Source organism: Pteronotus mesoamericanus, unplaced genomic scaffold (assembly GCF_021234165.1).
Source record: "Pteronotus mesoamericanus isolate MK-2021 breed Mesoamerican mustached bat unplaced genomic scaffold, CSHL_Meso_final contig_20, whole genome shotgun sequence".
NCBI classification, from domain to species: domain Eukaryota; kingdom Metazoa; phylum Chordata; class Mammalia; order Chiroptera; family Mormoopidae; genus Pteronotus; species Pteronotus mesoamericanus.
Genome location: NW_026555085.1, coordinates 15,896,951 through 15,914,083, shown reverse-complemented (window position 1 = coordinate 15,914,083; position 17,133 = coordinate 15,896,951). Strand labels below are relative to the sequence as shown.

General features: G+C 44.5%; 1 protein-coding gene across 4 annotated transcripts in view; it reads left to right on the top strand.

Annotated features, from left to right (window-relative positions):
* Positions 1 to 4,766, top strand: part of ADGRF5 (adhesion G protein-coupled receptor F5) — a 98,040-nt gene extending 93,274 nt beyond the window's left edge. For 3 of the 4 annotated variants that reach the window (XM_054569468.1, XM_054569463.1, XM_054569465.1), the window contains one exon: positions 1,145 to 4,766. In XM_054569468.1, the coding sequence (XP_054425443.1) occupies positions 1,145 to 1,224 (80 nt within the window). In that variant the 3' untranslated portion in view covers positions 1,225 to 4,766. Of the gene's footprint in view, positions 1 to 433; positions 501 to 1,144 lie in introns of all 4 variants that reach the window. The other variant, XM_054569466.1, reaches the window with a different exon arrangement.
* Positions 4,767 to 17,133: the final 12,367 nt, after the last annotated feature.

Here is a 17,133-nt window from a genome sequence, read left to right as displayed (position 1 = left end):
CTGGACCACGGCTTTTAAAAATGCCTCTTTTTTGTTAAAACTCCAGAGACTTGGTGTTTTGGGATTCTCTCTGAAGCATTACACTGGAGGACATGGCTTTTGGACCTACTGTGATATGATGAGATCTTCAGGGTGTATTAGATCTATTGCACTTGACCATCATTATCACTGGAATATGTTTGTGATTTGCATTAAAATAAAAATAGTGAAAAATCTATGAAATGACTATACGCATTATGTAAGGCCAAGAAAAGGTGTTCATTGTTTCTGAATCACTCAGATAAAAGTTGGAGTTGGGGCTCTGTTTCTAATGTCCCAGGGCCTGACATTCCCAGTCATTGCTGCTTGATAGACTCTCAGCATCACTAACATGGATCCACGCTGGCCTATTTAAGGGTTCCGTAATCACTGTGACTTTGGTTTATGTTGTCAGCAGCCCCACGGGGCCCCCCAGGCAATGATGGAAACCTTGTTAGCAGTGGCAGTTCAGCAATCTGATGGTAGGGTGGCCACTGTATCCCTTCCCTTGCTCGACACATGTTCCCTACTGTGCTTGTGCTCAGTCCCCAACCTTCCTGCTGGCACAGCCTGTATGGTAGCCCCAGGGCTGTCCTCCCTGCCGCCCTAGCTCTCAGCACTTCTGTTGGCATTTCCTGACTTCTGCTTCATTTCTTCTTCTACCTTTTCTTCCCCTGTAATTTTCTCTTTCTTTCCATCTCTCTCTTTTCCTCCTCACCTTCAGCTCAGCTTCCAGGCCCTCCCCAAGAGCTTCCCCAAGTCACCTCAACCCAAGGGGACCATGGAGGTTCCCTCATGTGGATATCCCCAGGCCCATGCATGTGGTGGCATGTGGAGGGCTGTCCATGTTGAGACCCCTCTGTCCTTTGTAGAAATCTGGCTGCTGGTTTGATGGGAAGTAGTTAGTGCTTGTCTTGTCGGCTGCCACGCATGCTTGAGAAAGACAGCTTTGTTTGTTCTCCAGCACCTCTGGGTCTGGGGCGGAGGGCAGGCATGGGTTTGCCTTGGGGCATGGCAAGCTTACCCGGCTCTTGGACTAGAGCTCCTCCTAGATCTTTAGAAAAGGTTCACACCCAGGTGATCATGCAGGCTGGTCCTCAGGCTAAGCTGCTCTTCTGTTTTTCAGGAACGTACAATGTTTCTACCCCAGAAACAACCAGCACCTCCATGGAAAACACTTCCAGTGCTTATTCATTGCTCAACTAAAAACAGGAAAAGCCAACCCATGTGACTCTTGAGGAGCAGTGGATGTGCTGTGAAAAAGAGATCCCATCAAAGCCCTGGGTAAAATGTTTCCTCCACAGACTTCTGGGAGCAACACTGAAGAGACTTTTTCATTAGGAAAGAGGCTTTCTTTTGTAAAGATAGAGTAAAAGTTATCATTCCATTTATTTTGCTGCCTCACCCCCACCCTTGGTGTCATACCAAACATGTATAGTATTTAAATGAAACTCAAGTTTCCCAACGCCCAACTTACCTGTCTATATTGTAAAATAGAATTTCAAAGAGACATTTTCACTTTTCACAAGTTGGGCACAAAGATGAGCTTTGATTAAAATAATAAGTAAAAGGCTAATACCTAGGAAAGATTTCAGTGAATTCAAGGAGAGAAGGAAGGAAGGAAGGAAGGAAGGAAGGAAGGAAGGAAGGAAGGAAGGAAGGAAGGAAGGAAGGAAGGAAGGAAGGGGAGAAGGGGAAAAGAGAGAAAAATAACATGAAGAACCACATTTTAAGATTTCCATGTTCATGATATAATTACTCAGATAATGCAACATTGTGAATTAAAAAGTGGCTCAAAAATGGAAACTGAAAATAAGCCATGGGGAAAGTTCAATATCTTCCCTGTATTTTCTCAGCAAGGAAAGGGGGAAAATCAGTGGGAAAAAAAAAGGGAGAAAATTACATCATCAGAATGCTTTGAAGTGGGTAGTAATATTTACAAGAAATGCATCAAAGGAGACATGATTCTGCTGATGTTAAACACACACATATATACATATATATTTATATATATATTTGCATTTAAGGTTTGAGCTAAGTAGGATGAATATGCAAAGGAAGTGAGATAACCATCCTTTATGAGTTCCAAGCAAATCCAACTGCCGATTACATTTCTATAGTTTATCAGAAAAGCCTTATTTTTGGTTTGTTCCATGTTTGGAAAGCAAAAAATACACATTTTTATATCCATTAATTGTCAAATGTGATATATTGCACTGAAAACAGATCCCAACTGTCTATATTGTATGTAACAGCTTTAACCAGGTACTTCTCTGTGCATTATAGAATAGATTTGGATAATTTATGGCATTGTGTATTACTATTGTTATTACTGTGGAGTTAGTGGGCCTTGGCATGTTGTAGAGCTCTCTATGTATTAGCTCTTTCAGTCTTTAAGTTCCCAGAGCAACATACATTTAGAGTTCTGTTCGGTCCAACTTGTGTTGATTGCAGCCACTTGGAGATCTTCCAGAAAGCAGTGCCACAGCTGGCTTGTCTGTGCTCACGTGACACTTTCCCCTGATGAACAGGCGATGGAGGTTTTTCCAAGAATTTGATTATTTGTGATTTATGTGTGTGTGCGCCTTTCATACAAATATAAATATTTATTAAAATTGCATCCATATTAAAGTTAACCAGGCACTGCAGCTACAGCAGCCATACATTCCAAACCAAAGTCATAATGAGACAACAGGAACGTGGGGACACTTGGGAAGTACGCGTCGGGTGCCCTCTGTAAGGACTGAGAGCTGACCTGTCAGGAGGTAGGACAAAAGAGGCTGAAACTCAACAACCATTAATTTATTGAGATTCAAAGGGGTTTTCTTTTAATATTTTAACTCTTTAAAAATCTCTTCCTTTTATTTTTAATTCTAAATTCTACCCTGGCTTTTTTTTCTTTGTGGGGGATGGGGGCTGGGAGAGGTAGAACAGATAGAAATATTGACAGTGTTTAAAGTAAATGAACTCTTTATTTCTGCAATGTCAGAATGACATAGACATTGACTCGCACATGTGCCTGAAAATTGTCACTTCAGTATTCTAACTGAAGAGTTCATTATTTAAAGTCCCTAAAGGAAATGACTGTTAGGCTATGATATTCTCCAGGGCATGATCATTTTGGGCAGAGCTCAGTACTGAGAACCTGGAGAACCCATTGAAGTAGAGTTAGGCATTAGGGAAAGACTAGCTTTGACTGATCTGGTTCCTGGGGTTGGACCAGGGAGAACAGAGGCAGGGTCATAGCACAACATTAGCATGGCCAAGGAAAGCACAGTACTCAGGAGGAGGCTGTGGTTCTCATGTTCAGAAACACAATGGGACAAAAAACACTGAACTTCCACTCACTTCTGTAAGGGTCCTTTGGGAATTATTGTGTTTGATATTGTGAAAGGAACCCATGCAATGGCAGGAACCTTCGGCAGAGTTCCATAGAATGTGATCCTGGCCCTCTGCCCATATTCGTTAATGGAGGCACGTTCCCTTACTACACACATATACACACGCAGGCATGCGCGCGCCTCCCACTTTACGAGCCACACCACTGGATGCAAATTCCAGGAAAGCTATGAAAACAAAAAAAATTGGAGAAATACTTGTTGGTTGTCTGCCCTCCCACAAGACACATAGTTCAACCTCTGCTCTTTGCCAAGAATATCTTAAACTAAGCAGTGGAACTCAAAACTCTAAGGGAGACCATCCATGAATCTGTAAAGTTTACGAAATCAGGGGCCCCTCTTGGCCCTGAGGTCACCAGTTCTCAATCAGCAATTCCTCAGGGAAGGAAGAGGAAGAGGGAACATTAACTCTCATGTTGGTGCAAAGTGAGCTGTGTTGTCTACTTCACTTATAAAGTGCCCCATGCTTCCCCAGGTTCCTGACTCTCTCAGTGCGTAAAGTCAGTTGCATTGAACTAAATTTTCTTGCATGAAGGGGACCATCCATTAAGTTGGTTTCTTGCAAAGGGACCTGTGCTAATGGTTCAGAGATTGTGAGATTGAAGCGTTCACAAGCAAGCAATTAATATAAACTACAGAAATATTCTCTGCGAAGACTGTAAGTGCAGTGGAACACACCAGCTCTCGAATGGAACACTTGTCTGCCATCCACTTCCCTGTTTCTTAATAAAGATGAATGGATTTTGGGGGATGTAGGCTACTCAGTCCATAAATTAAGAAACACTATGGGAAGTCACAGCCTTTGGTGGTTTGTGTAGAAAACTTCAGAGGGGTCTGCGTTGGAAGGTTAAAGAAAAAGTTACATAGAGATGAGAAAGATTATAGCAACCGGTAAATGCAGAAGCAGGGGGTAGAGTTATTCTGAGAGGAGTGGAACGGGAAGTCACAAGCATTGAGAAGACGAGAGGAAATGAGGGAGGAAATGAGGGTGGCCGTAGAAATGCTGAGAAGGTGGAATGCGTATTACTTGTGACGAGTGATGGTGACGTCAAACAGGGACTTCTGTATCCCAGACAGGAAGCCAGTGACTGAGGCCAACAGGAGCTGGATTCCCTGAGTGTGCACAGTGAAAGAGGGGCCTCTGGTGGATCTTTCTGATGTATTTTTAAAAGTCGGTGAAAATACTGTCTCAACATTTCAAAGATGTTAGCTTTGAAATGAGATGCTATAGGTTTCTAAAATTAGAACTTAGAATTGAAAATCATGTCTTCATATGCCAGTATACATCTACGGTTCTTTTCCATGTTTATAACAATAAAATATTTTATAAGATCTGGTAAAATATATAAATTGTCTGCTCTTTTGGCAATCTGCTACTGTTGCTGTCTCAGGCTTCCCCCACTGTCAACCACAATTTAACTCCATGATCCAAACAGTGAATGATCCCTCCCGTTCCCCAGGTCTGTGGTGGGGTGGGGGTGGGGGCTGCCAGAAGCTCACAGCTGAACTTGGCTGACTGATAACGCTGATGCTTCTCCTCAATCATCCACATTGCCCCTCAGCATGTGGAACCCAGAAGTTTGCAGAGGTTTAAACAGGGGTCCTTGAAGTAAAGCTTTTTAGGACCTAATTTTCTGGGACAAACAAATGTTTGTTCTCACAACTGTGGTGGCTTGGCTGGAATTCTTATGGAGAGATGAAAACAGAGCCCCAGGGGTTGTCAGCCACAGATAGCTTTGGCAACACAGCCCGTATCTCCTGTATTCATTTTCGATTGCTGTGTACCTTATTACGACAAACTTGGAGGCTTAAAATGACACTCATTTGTTATTACACAGTGTCTGTAGGTCAGAAGTCTGGGCATGGCTTAACTGGGTCCTCTGCTCAGGGTCTCACCAGGGAGTCCTTCTCCAAGCTCATGGCTTTTTTGGCAGAATTTCAGTCCTTTGGGTTGTGGGACTGAGGCCCTCAGCTCCTAGGGGTGTCTTGCCGTCTCCTGCCACGGGTCCCTCTCCACAATATGACTATTTCTTTCAAGTCAGTAGGAGAACTGTGCTGATTGGAATCCCTCGGACTTCTTCAGTCTCTGACTTCTAGACTGTCTTTTAAAGGACTCAGCTGATTAGGGCAGGCCCTTCCCTTATGATTAACTCAAAGTCAGGTGATTAGAGACCTTAATTATAGCTGCCAAATCCCTTCACCTTTGCCATTTAATTTACCGGTAATCTACCCTTGCGAGCGATATCGTAGTTACAGGTCCTGTCCACAGTCAAGAGGAGAAAATTATGCAGGATATTTCATCAGATTGTTTGAACAAACTACAAAGGTAAGGACCTACTACTGCTCTGCAGAATCCGTGCAAGGCATTAGCTGTGGGTATGTGGCCTGTAAATATTCCTTTACCTGTGATGGTAATCACACTCAGAAGGGTCTCCCTGGCAGCATCGGTAGTAAATCTCTCATGCTGCAAATATTCTGTCTGCTGAATATGCAAATGAGAAAGAAGTCGCCTGTGCTGTGAGAATGACATCCAGCTGTGTGGAAATTCAGGGAAAGGGTGCAGTTTTGAAAAGCTTGATTTACTCACATGACAAGAGGCGCAGCGACCCAGGACTGACAACCTCTCCCAGGGCAGTGGGTGTCCGATGTGCCGGGGGAGTGAGGCCAGGGGCTCATGATGTGGCCTGGACACTCAGGCCAACAGAGCAGCGGCCTGAGCACACAGTTCCCAGCCATGTTCTGAGCTTTTGTGCATCTGACCTTACAATCCTTAAAAATAAAGTCAAAATGTCCCTCTCATGCTGAGGCTTCTCACCTTTCAGATCGCCCCATGAAATGCTGCCGCCTGCAGTCTGCCTTTCATGCCCACACCTGGGGAGTTGTCACACCTCAATAGGCCATGGGTCTACCGTGGAGTTCAACCTCTGCCATCCTATGCTTGCCTGTCTGAAGTTTTCTGCTCTTTTGAGTTGATGGTTGTTGTGCTTTTTTTCCTGTGTAATAATATTAAATCACTAAGAAGAAAGATGTGTATTTTTGTATTTGGAAGAACCGTTTCCCTGAAGTTCATACTTTACTCATAGAAACAGGGAGAAAAACATGCTTCCTATGAATATATTCTATGGAAGTGAGTGCAGCTTTCTTTGAACGATTTGGTAAGGCCTAGACAGCTGCCCTACCTAACAGAACTATAGTGTGAGCCTCGTGCATTTTAATATTTTTGGTAGTTACAGTTTTAAAAAGTAGATAAAATTAACTTTAATAATGCATTATATTTAACCCAGTAATATCCACATCATTATTCCAAGATATCTTTCCAAGATAAATATGAAATAAATATGAAATAAATATGAAATATTGTTTCCAAATAAAATGAAAACAAGTTATCATCGCTGGGCGCGAAGGGCACTGCCCCGGTACATTGTGTATCATTAATGTACACTTAATGAGATGGTTTACTTTTTTTTGTACTACATCCAGAGCGCACTTTACACTCCTAGCACACCTCAGTTGCCACAGCCTCTTTCCCATGTCTTACCAGACCCCCGTATCCAGAGGCCAGTGCATCAGATAACGTAGCTCCAGAGTGCAAACCAGATACAAAGGCTTCCTGCTACTTACTTCTGCTGCCTCCTATACACTGACAGCAGAGTAGGAAAATAAAATGAAAACAAGGCCTGTATCACATCACCTGGGCTGGGACAAGTGTAGGCTCTGTACATAGAAGCCCTGCCCTCTGAGCTGGCCTGAAAGCCGCACTGATAGCAGCACTCCTCGGAGACCGCTGGCTCGCACAGGGCACTGGCCCCTGAAAATCACAGCTCCACATCTTCTCCAGGAAGGAGGAAGTGCCTGGGGATTCCCATCAGCTTTCCGTCCTGGAGGACTATTCATGTGGCGAAGCAGAAGGAACAAGGCTCCTGCACAGGGCAGACGCCTTTCCAAACTCATCTGGGCCCTTCACTAAACTCTGACCCTTGATGTGCTCGTGTGAAAAATAAGAATCATTCTAATTACCCCTCAAGGCTGTTGTCAAGCTCAAAAAGCATAGTTTATACAAACATGTTTTGTAAACTAAGTAGTGTGCAAATAGAAGATTATTTCTGTATCTCTTTGAAAGCAGAGAGGTTGACCCCAGGGGAGCTTTGGGGAAAGGGCATTAAGCCCCCATGACTCTAATGGGATTCCATGGGTCACTTTAAGCTCCGGCTGCCTCCTGGGGTCTTCAGAAGCGCCCTGGATCAGGGAGGGTGGGACAGTTCATCAGGTACCCCTGAAGGAATGAGGAAGCACTGGAAGAATTGTTGGCTTTGAAGACTTCCTTCAAAGTAATTCAGTATGTGACGAGATGACTTTTCTTACAAGTCCCCAAAGCACATCTGTAAAGTGGCAGAGTTTTAATACTGTTCCCAAAGACTTGCCTTCACCCTGACCTTTTGTGCTTCCCAGAAGAGTCCACCCCTCTTCCTTGCCTCAGAATGCTGAGTCATGGGGCATGACTCAGCTTCTGGCTACATGGACCCCAGGGCACGGATCAGATCCCCATTGCCCAATGGCATAGGAAGGACTGCCAGAGACCCAGGCCTGTCGCACAGCCCAGGTTCCTTCACAACCCCTCTGAGGATGCGGAGCTCCTGGAGATCTGCTTCTGGCTACAACTACGTCAGCAACCTCCAAGTTCAGGCCTGGAGACCAGATGTCCCCAAAGGATGAAAGTGTTGGGGAGGAAGAAAACTTCACAACTGTGACTAGTGGGTTTCCAGGGAAGGCCTTCTCTGAGTGATACCTCCCCAGCACCAAATAGGTCTGCATGGCAGACTTCCAGGTGCCCATTTCCTCCAGAGACGGCCAGCAACAGCAGCATTCATAGCCCACCGGGACCCCCAGGGGACTCATCCCTGCAGATGCCAGGCAGTGGGCCCAAATAAAGACATGGAATTGGCCCCCGGGCTGGCTGTGATGTCCCGACCCTCTCTCTGTGCCCGTCAGTGGTACTGAAGGCGTGGGGCTGCTGTGAAGCACCTGGGCCTTCCTATTCACCAATCTCGGAAGGCTAGGGTTCCACCGCCCCCAGTCTTTCCTTCTGTCCTGTATAGATGGGTATCTAAATTTATTCTCAAGCACACTCTAGAGAGGAAACAATTCCCGTAAGTCTTTTAGTGAATGTGGAGCAGGCAGAAAGAAAGAAGGGAAGGTGGGCACAGTGCCGGAGCGACCCTATGCCAGAGCCCTAGAATTTACCTCCAAATACCATTTTCCTGTGTGGGCTGGGCATGGTCTCCTATGATTTAGACAGTCCTCTTGTGTATTTTAAAAATGATTTTCTAGAATCTGTCCTTTCTCTTTTATCCATAAACTTTGAGATGAAGAGTTCAAAGGTCATGAGTGTTGCCTCTGCACAAATGGCTGTGGGCAGGGAATACGTGAGCCCTTTCACACCCCAGGGTTTTTATTCTTTAATCCAGAGCCAAGTTCCCACTGACATATGCTGGTGACTATTCAAATCTAAACAGACAAACCCAGGAGTCCAGAAAAAAGGCTTTTTCTCAGCATGAAGAGCAACAGGAACTGATTGGGGGGAGTCATGGGAAGACTGTAGTCACAGCCTACTTCCGACGTTCAACAACAGAACCCAAGAATGACCTTGGGTCTATTTTGTAACCAGTTTTGATTGGTTCCATCGTCCGCCACCCCACCCCGAGTAGTGGTGGAAAGACATGTTTGATTTTGATTAACCGAGGAAAATCGAACATCCATTTACTGTTCTGCTGGAGCTGTAAGGGTTTCCCACTGCCACAGCTGTCCTAGACAGAACGGTCCTGGCCAGGAGTCTCCAGCTGGGCTAATGAGTGACCGCTGGCCTCTGGCTCCGAGTCTCAACACCCGCGGGCTTCTCCTGAGGCTTGATCGCCACCTGGTGGTCATCAAGAGGAGGCGCCTCCTCTGGGTCCCCCTGGATAGAAAACCAAAGGCACAAAGCGTTAGACCCATGGATGGCGTGCAGAGAAGTAATTGCGGCGGGGCGCGGGGCGCGGGGCGGGAAGGCGGCGCGGGGTATGAACAGAGTGAAGGTGGAATCGAGGCCTGTTCGATGACGGAAACCAGGAATGAATCACTCTCACTCCCCACCTCCGGACCCGTTAACAGTACGGGCCTGGCAGGAGAAAGGGAAGTCAGAAAGGGAGATTAGAAACACGGGGCGGGCGAGCATCCCAGTCACACAGTTCCCGGAACAAGATTAATGTCCAGGCACATGTCCCCTTTTGAGGCGTACCAGCCAGAATAGCTGCCTCTGCCTGTTTCTTTCTTTCCTCACTGGCTGAGTCTTGTTTTGGAACCAAAGGCAAAGCTAAAAGCAGCTCCGGAAATTACCTGATCCCCCTTTCCCGACAAGGTCAATAAAGTAGTTTGAAGAAACAAATGGGAACCTTCTGTGTTTCATAGGACTTCAACACTTTTCCCATCCATCAGCACACCTTCAAAAGGAGGAAATAGGATGGTCTGATTCCTTTTCTAACTCGCCCATAGAGAACTACTGCTGGGCTGGGTTTTCTTTTGCAATGCATGTTGAATCCGCAGCTGTCCAAGGGCTGTTTGACACACCAGCCCACAGAGAGACCAGCTGGTAAGTCTGGCCTCAGGACACACATGCCAGCCAAAGTGTGGTCCAAGAAGCCCCAGGAGAAGTAAACAGCACCAGACACTGGGAGGGCCAGCCTTTGGGCAGAGGGACAAGCTGACCTGGCCTTGTGGCAAGTAGCATACAACTAACTTCTCACTGTGGGAGAATGTCTTGTGCCTCAGGATATTGCTCACAACCCCTCAAAATCTCCCTCACACCTTTTCCCTTATGTTGGACATTCCTCTAACACAGTGATTTTCAATAAGTGTGCTTCAAGAGGCACACAGGTACGCTGCAAACATTTTTAAAACAGGCAATACCTGACCATGTAGTCAGGGGCACCGACCTCTTTCCCTTTAGATTGTCAAATTAAAAACAACAACAACAACAACAACAACAAAAACTAATGACAGCCAACACAACAATAGCCATTCAGTGTGAATGAAGCAAAACTGTACTTATTTTTGTCAGATCAGAAAAAAATATAATAAGTTTTTTGATGTGCTGCAGAATTTTAGTAATCAGGTAAAATGTGCTGTGGGATGAAAAAGGATGAAAATTGCTGCTCAAACAGAAAATAAAACCTCAAGGTGGGTTGGGACTTAACATGCAAAAACTTCTGGGATAGGTACATGGCAAATGAAATGCAATTTACCCTCTAAAGAAAATGACTGATAACTATTTAACTATGTTTACTACCATTTACAGCATTCTTACCATATGTTTGACACTGTCCTGAGCTCTTCATACATATAATTTCATTTAAGCCTTACAACAAACCCCAGCTGAGTTAATTTCCTTTTTCTCTTTATTTTACAGATGAATAAACTAAGCACAGAGAGGTGAATGACTTGCCCAAGGTCACACAGCTCCAGCATGGTAGAGCCAGGTGCTGAATGCAGAGTGTCTGACCTGGAACAGACACACATCGCCACCTCACTCTACTGCTTCTCCATGCAACCTGAGGCATAGAGAGTTCCAGGGTGGGGAGGGTTCCAAGTACACAAAATCACAGAGGGAGAACAGTGGCAACAGAAAGGGTGGAGAAGTTAAGCCATCTCTAATCTTCATCTCACTTTATAATTGCTCCTAGGGGCAGCCCAGAACATAACGGCCTGTGTTCTGGGCAAACGGTGGAGTCGGCCCACTTCCTTTCTTCGTCTCTAGTGGAGCATGAAAGGACTCCTGCTGTGTTGCTTTATTGAAAGCAGACCTCACATGGGCCACTAGTTGACTTTCCAAATGGAGGAGCTTGACTGTACATGTCATTTTCATCTTTAGTCTTCATCCAAATGAGCTTCCATGAGGTTCCAATCACTGGTAGTGTTATTATTGTTCTTGCCAGAGATCCAGCAAGCATTCTCAGACTGTTGGATGTCATTTAGACACAAAAGAGGAAAATATGATTTCCCAGAAATGAAGTATTTCTAAGGCTGTGTTTAAACACAAGTGGAGAATTGAGACATTTGTCCCAATAAACTTGGCTGCTTCATGATATCTCTTGTGATGTGAGGACTGAAGCAGCAGCTCATTGGCTACTTGGATTGTTTGGAGGCTCTGCTTCACTTTGCAAGGGTGGGCTCATTGGGTTGTCTTTAAAACTGATTGACAGCCAGTTGCTGAAGATACAGAGGAGGTTAAGAGTGTGGGTTCCAGAGCCAGATCTTATGCTTTCCAACTGTCAGCCTGCTACTTCTTGTTTTGTGACCTTGGATAAAGTAACTCTTTCGTGACTCAATTTCCACAACATAACAGAAGATAAAATGATATAGGTTGTTGTGAAGAGTTATCCTTGTAAAAGTCCACAGTAATTATTGAATGAAGTTATCCATTATTTTCTATTACAGAACCAGATTAAAACACAACCTCTACTCAGAATCACAATACTTATATGAATGACTTTTTTGCATTTAATTCAAAGTTAAGAGCCTTTGAAAGGAACCCTGAACGTACATGACAACCTAAGTTGTCATTTTACCAAGGCTTGACTTTAACTCATGCCCTTTATGAAGCCAGAAGGGGATGGAAACCCTGCAGAAACCATCATATCAGTGTGAGCTACAGAGATTCAAAATAACAGGGACTTATACAACAAATTTATTATTTTAGTGCATGAAACTGTGTCGATAAGCAGTTCGAGACTGGTATAGTAGACTTGGCTCCACATAGTTCTCAGGGATCCAGTAATTTCTTTCTGTTCTTCTCTTCCCAGGGATACCTCATAGCTCCCCATGGCATTTCTTACTTTGGCCATCATGGCCCCTTATCAGTCATTAGAACAGAGGAGGGAACTAAAGATGTGTGTGCCAAGGCTTCTTAAAAGGAGTTCCCAGAAGCTGTCATTCAACATTTCTCCTTCCGTTCTATTGGTCAGAACTTGACCACACAGCCCCACCTACCAGCAAGGGAAGGGGAGAATGTAAGCCAGATTCTGGGTAGCCATTGGACCAGCTGGGACTTGAAGATTCTGTCACAAAGAGTGGAGAGAAAGAGAATGGATATTGGTGACCATCTTTGCTTGAGGCTGGTAATCTGAATGTCTCTCCTGCCTTTTAGTCTCTCCTCTTACCTTTCTCATGTTCCCACATTTCCCCCCACTCTCTATTTATGCTCTTGAGCAGATAGAAATCTTTAAATGTTACTGATGATTTTCATTTAGCTATTGAGTCACATGTGGGTCAAGTTGCCCAAAACTGGCTTTGACCCGGAGGGAAGCTGTGACCTGGATGAGGCCATGCCTCAGTCTGTTCTAGGGTTCCAGGACCAGAGCTTAGCAAAATGCGAGAGATGGAGAGAGATGAGTTTTGTTTTCACTACCTTGTCCCATCTCAATTTTAACCTCATCTCTTACACACATTCACGCGTGTATACACACATATACCCACACACTCTGTTGGGCTCCCCTACCTGTGTCGAATCTGTGTTATTTTTTTCCACGTCAGTACTCATGGGAGGGTACCTCCATCCCACCCCACTCTCTCTCACACCCCAACCACTAGGGTTTTCAAAAGTTCACTAAACAGCACTCATAACTATAGAATAGATGTAAGATGTCCCTTTGAAAATTATTTTTGCATGAAGGTTTTGGTAAAGTATATTATGTTTAATTAACCTAAGAGTGTTGTTTTAGCCATAGTCATAAACACATGGAAATGTGAGTAGGTGACTAATTAGATACAAAATGATTTCCAAAATAAAGAGAACCAAGCACAAATTGTCTTTACACAGTGTTAGGTGTAGATCAGCCTGCATTTTATAGCTCCCTGCCCCCAACCACTAACCTTATTAAGGTTCCCCAGCTGCCAAAAAAAGATAACAAATCCTGCTATTAAGTGACTCTTGACCTTCCTAAGGCACCCATTCTCTCCAGAATCTCCTCAGTTTACTCAAAGACCAGAGTTGAACGTCAGGATCTCTGGGTTTCCTTTAAGCCAAAAAGTGGGTGACATAATTCATCAGGAAGTAAGCACTTGGGAAGGGGAGGTGTTGGATTGTCTGCAATCTGCCTGTACACAACATCAGCATCAATGCCGCACTGGAGGCTGTGGGCAGGTTGACTATACTCCACCCCTAGGGAAAGTTAGAAGGAAGTCAAAGTACCCCAAACCATGAGGCAGTTAGCACTGAACAATCCTACTCAAAAGTCTGTACTGCAGAAATACCTATGGCAAACACTTTTAAAATTGCTATCTCAAGCCATACCAGAGGTTTCTTATTGTATAAAGGATGATAGGAATCGTCTTTGCATTAGTAAAATGGAATGTTCAAACAGCTATAGATACAAAACTCGGGCAGGCCCAGTGGACTAAATGTGGGGGTAGAATCTTCAACTAGAAGTCTGTTTGGTCCTGACTTCCCTCACATACCGGGTTAATCCATTGGCTTTTTAATTAGATCAGAGGTCCTCAAGCAAGGGTGACTTTGCCCCCGACAGACATTGGCAGCATCCAGAGATGTTTTTGGTTTTCACAGCTGGGGAGGTGGTGCTACCGGCATCTCGTGAGCAGAGATGCTGCTGACCCCCTACAATGCACAGAACAGCCGCTACAACAGAGTATTGAGTTCAAAATAGCAAGTGTCAAGGTTGACAGACCCTGGAGTAGGAAATTGTCTGATCCAGGCCTTCAGATTATTTGGTTGCACGTCTGGAATAAACCTTTAACCTAAGATGTTTGCTGGGGAGCCTAAAATCACAGAATAGAGGCTCTAGTACACTTATAAAACAGGTTGAATGACTTTGGGGGGGCTAGATAGTTAAAAAATACATGAATGTGAGGCAGAATTTAGAATCTTGATTTATTTTAACATTGTGTGCAAGGGGATTATAGTTCCCATCCACTTCTAACCAGAGGTTCCAGATATTATTTAAAGCCCCTGACATTTGTGAATGGCCAGTGTGGCTTAGGTCAGTTCTCAGAAGGAAATGAACCAGAGGAGAAAGGACAAGGGATAGGATGAGGGAGGCCTAAGACATGTTCACACTTTCAAACTGTTCTGACTTCTTTCTGCGGTGTAAGACCAAGGAACCCAAGTACCAGATACAGAGAGAATTTTCCACTTTTTCATGTTGCTCATCTAAATCCCAAATCACACACTGCCTAGGGATAACAGAACGCTTATTTCTCTACTCCCTCCCCATCACATATGCCCACTCCTCTATCACCACCCCAACACCTCAAAAAAAAAAATCTGCTAAGCTTCATGGAATGATTCAGGGCTTCAGGTTCAAAGAAAAGCTGAATGTAATGTCTGATTTTTGATGAGCCAGACTCTTTTTAAAAATTTTTTAAACCCTCACCCAAGGACATATTCATTGATTCTGGGAGGGGCAGAGGGAAAGAGAGACCTCGATGTGAGAGAAGCATCAATCAGTTGCCTCCTATACACGCCCTAACTGGGGACTGAACCCGCAGCCTAAGCGTGTGCCCTGACCTTGAATCGAACCCACGACCTTTTGGTTTATGAAATGATATTCCAACCAACTGAGCCACACCAGCCAGAGCAATGAGCCAGATTCTTAATTCATCCACAGAGATGACTGCCATTCGTCTCAGAGAGACCCCTAGGGATTAGGTTGAAGTGCTAGAGCTGAGGACCTACAGAGAAATATCGAAATGTTTGACCCACAGTCTGGTGTCTCCTTATCATTATTTCGACTTAGCAGTTTTAATTTATAGTACTAGGTCAAAATACTGGGTTACCCTTGAAATTCAGGCTTCTGCTTCCTTCAGACAGAACTCATGCGCAAAGAAATGTTGTCCTGTTTTGGGATGGGACCTCTCCCTCTGAATTGTACCAGATAGGTCCAAACTAAGTGTGGTCCAGAGCACGTGTCCTTCTAATAAAATAAAAGAAAAACAACAGCGATGGCAAGAATGTCTAGAGCCCCTTATTGGGTAGGACACTGACAGAGTATGGAGGGAACAATGCTCTGCAGGCCCCACTTGGCATCAGCCGTGGTTTTGCAGGCTGGGAAGTACATGGAGAAGTGGAGCTGGAGTTTGTTTCCGATTTGGTCTTTTAGGATAGAAGACTAGGCAGTGGCTGGAGAGCTTCTTGTCAAGTCTGAAAATTTAACAGCACTACTCACATAATAGGTAAAATATATTCTTACCTTTTATCCTATTTCATTACCCTGAACCCCTGTAGGTGTTAAGGTGGGGCGGGAGAAAATAATCGACTCTTACCTCCATTTGACAGGTTAGTAAACTGAGCCTAAGAGCTTAAGTGATTTTACTAAACCTGCACAGCTATTAAATGGTCAACCCCAGCCTGCAGCCAGGGTACCTGACTTTCAGATCCATTTTCCATCCACCAAACCAGCGGTTCTGAGTGTGACCTCCACCCCCCCAGACCAGCAGCATCAGCATCACCTGGGAACTTGCTAGAAATGCAAGTTCTTAGACCCCAGACCCACGGAGTCAGAACGTCTGGGGGTGGGGCCCTCAATGTGTGTTCTAACCAGCCTTCCAGGGGGTCTGGATGCACCCAGGCTGGGGAGTCAGAGCCTGATGGGTGCTGTTAGCACCTGCTACAAACGCTTCCCACACCTTTGCATTAAAGCGATTCTTTGGTCCCTCCTGTTTGCTTCCAGAATGTCCATAAAGTATATATAATCTCCTAAAGCCTGGACTGCTCAGGATCCTTAAAACATTTTTTGTGTAAACTTCCAGAGCCAGCTCTTCCGTGCCCAGGGGGAATGGGAGCCTCAGCCTCCTTTGGCTGGACTATCTTGGAACTTTCTTGCCCTGGCTAGACTTTTACCTCCTTAGTAACTGTGGAAAAGATGTGTATCTGAATGATACTTTCTTCTATATGATACTTTCAGTTTACTAATATAATAATTTTATATATGAATATCATACAAAATATACTTTAAAATTTAAAAGGACCTGAGAAAGAGCTTTGGATCACCCTCCCCCACCCATCTCCACACACACAAACACACAATGCTGAACACATAAAAAGTACTGACTAAATATTTATTGAATTTGTTAAAAACCCTTCCTTTGAATTAGAGGAGGAAAGCAAATGCTGAGAAGCCCACTTTCAGAAGGAATCTTTATTTGAAACTCGTCAACACAGGAGACCTTAAAAGAGTAGTAACGTTACTGTGAGTATTTAATTTTAATACAAATGACATATGAGTTTTATTGTATGTATCTCATCTACAGAAGGAATGAGAGAGCTTAGATGTCTTAGTTATTTATTCAACTATTGGTTCATTCATTCACTTTCACTGAATGCCCACAATGGCCCAGCCCAACATGCTTCCAGGCATTGGAGCTGGTGTGATAAATGAGGGTCTGCCCGTCGGGAGCTTAGTCCACGGGAAAGGGAGTCGATTACACAAGTGATTTACAAAAGAGTGGAGTGAGTGCTACCACAGGACTAGGTTCATTCAGAGCACATAGGGGAACAGGACCTTGTGAGGGTTGGAGGCAGAAAAACCATACCAGTCACATAGGAGGCTGGAGACCTTGGTCCTCGGAGGCCTATTCTAAACAAGGCTGTCAAAGACCATCCCAAGCCGTGCTCAGCACAGGAACAGAAGGTGTCAGTAGAGGAGGAGCTTTGGTCTGGCTGATGTCAGCA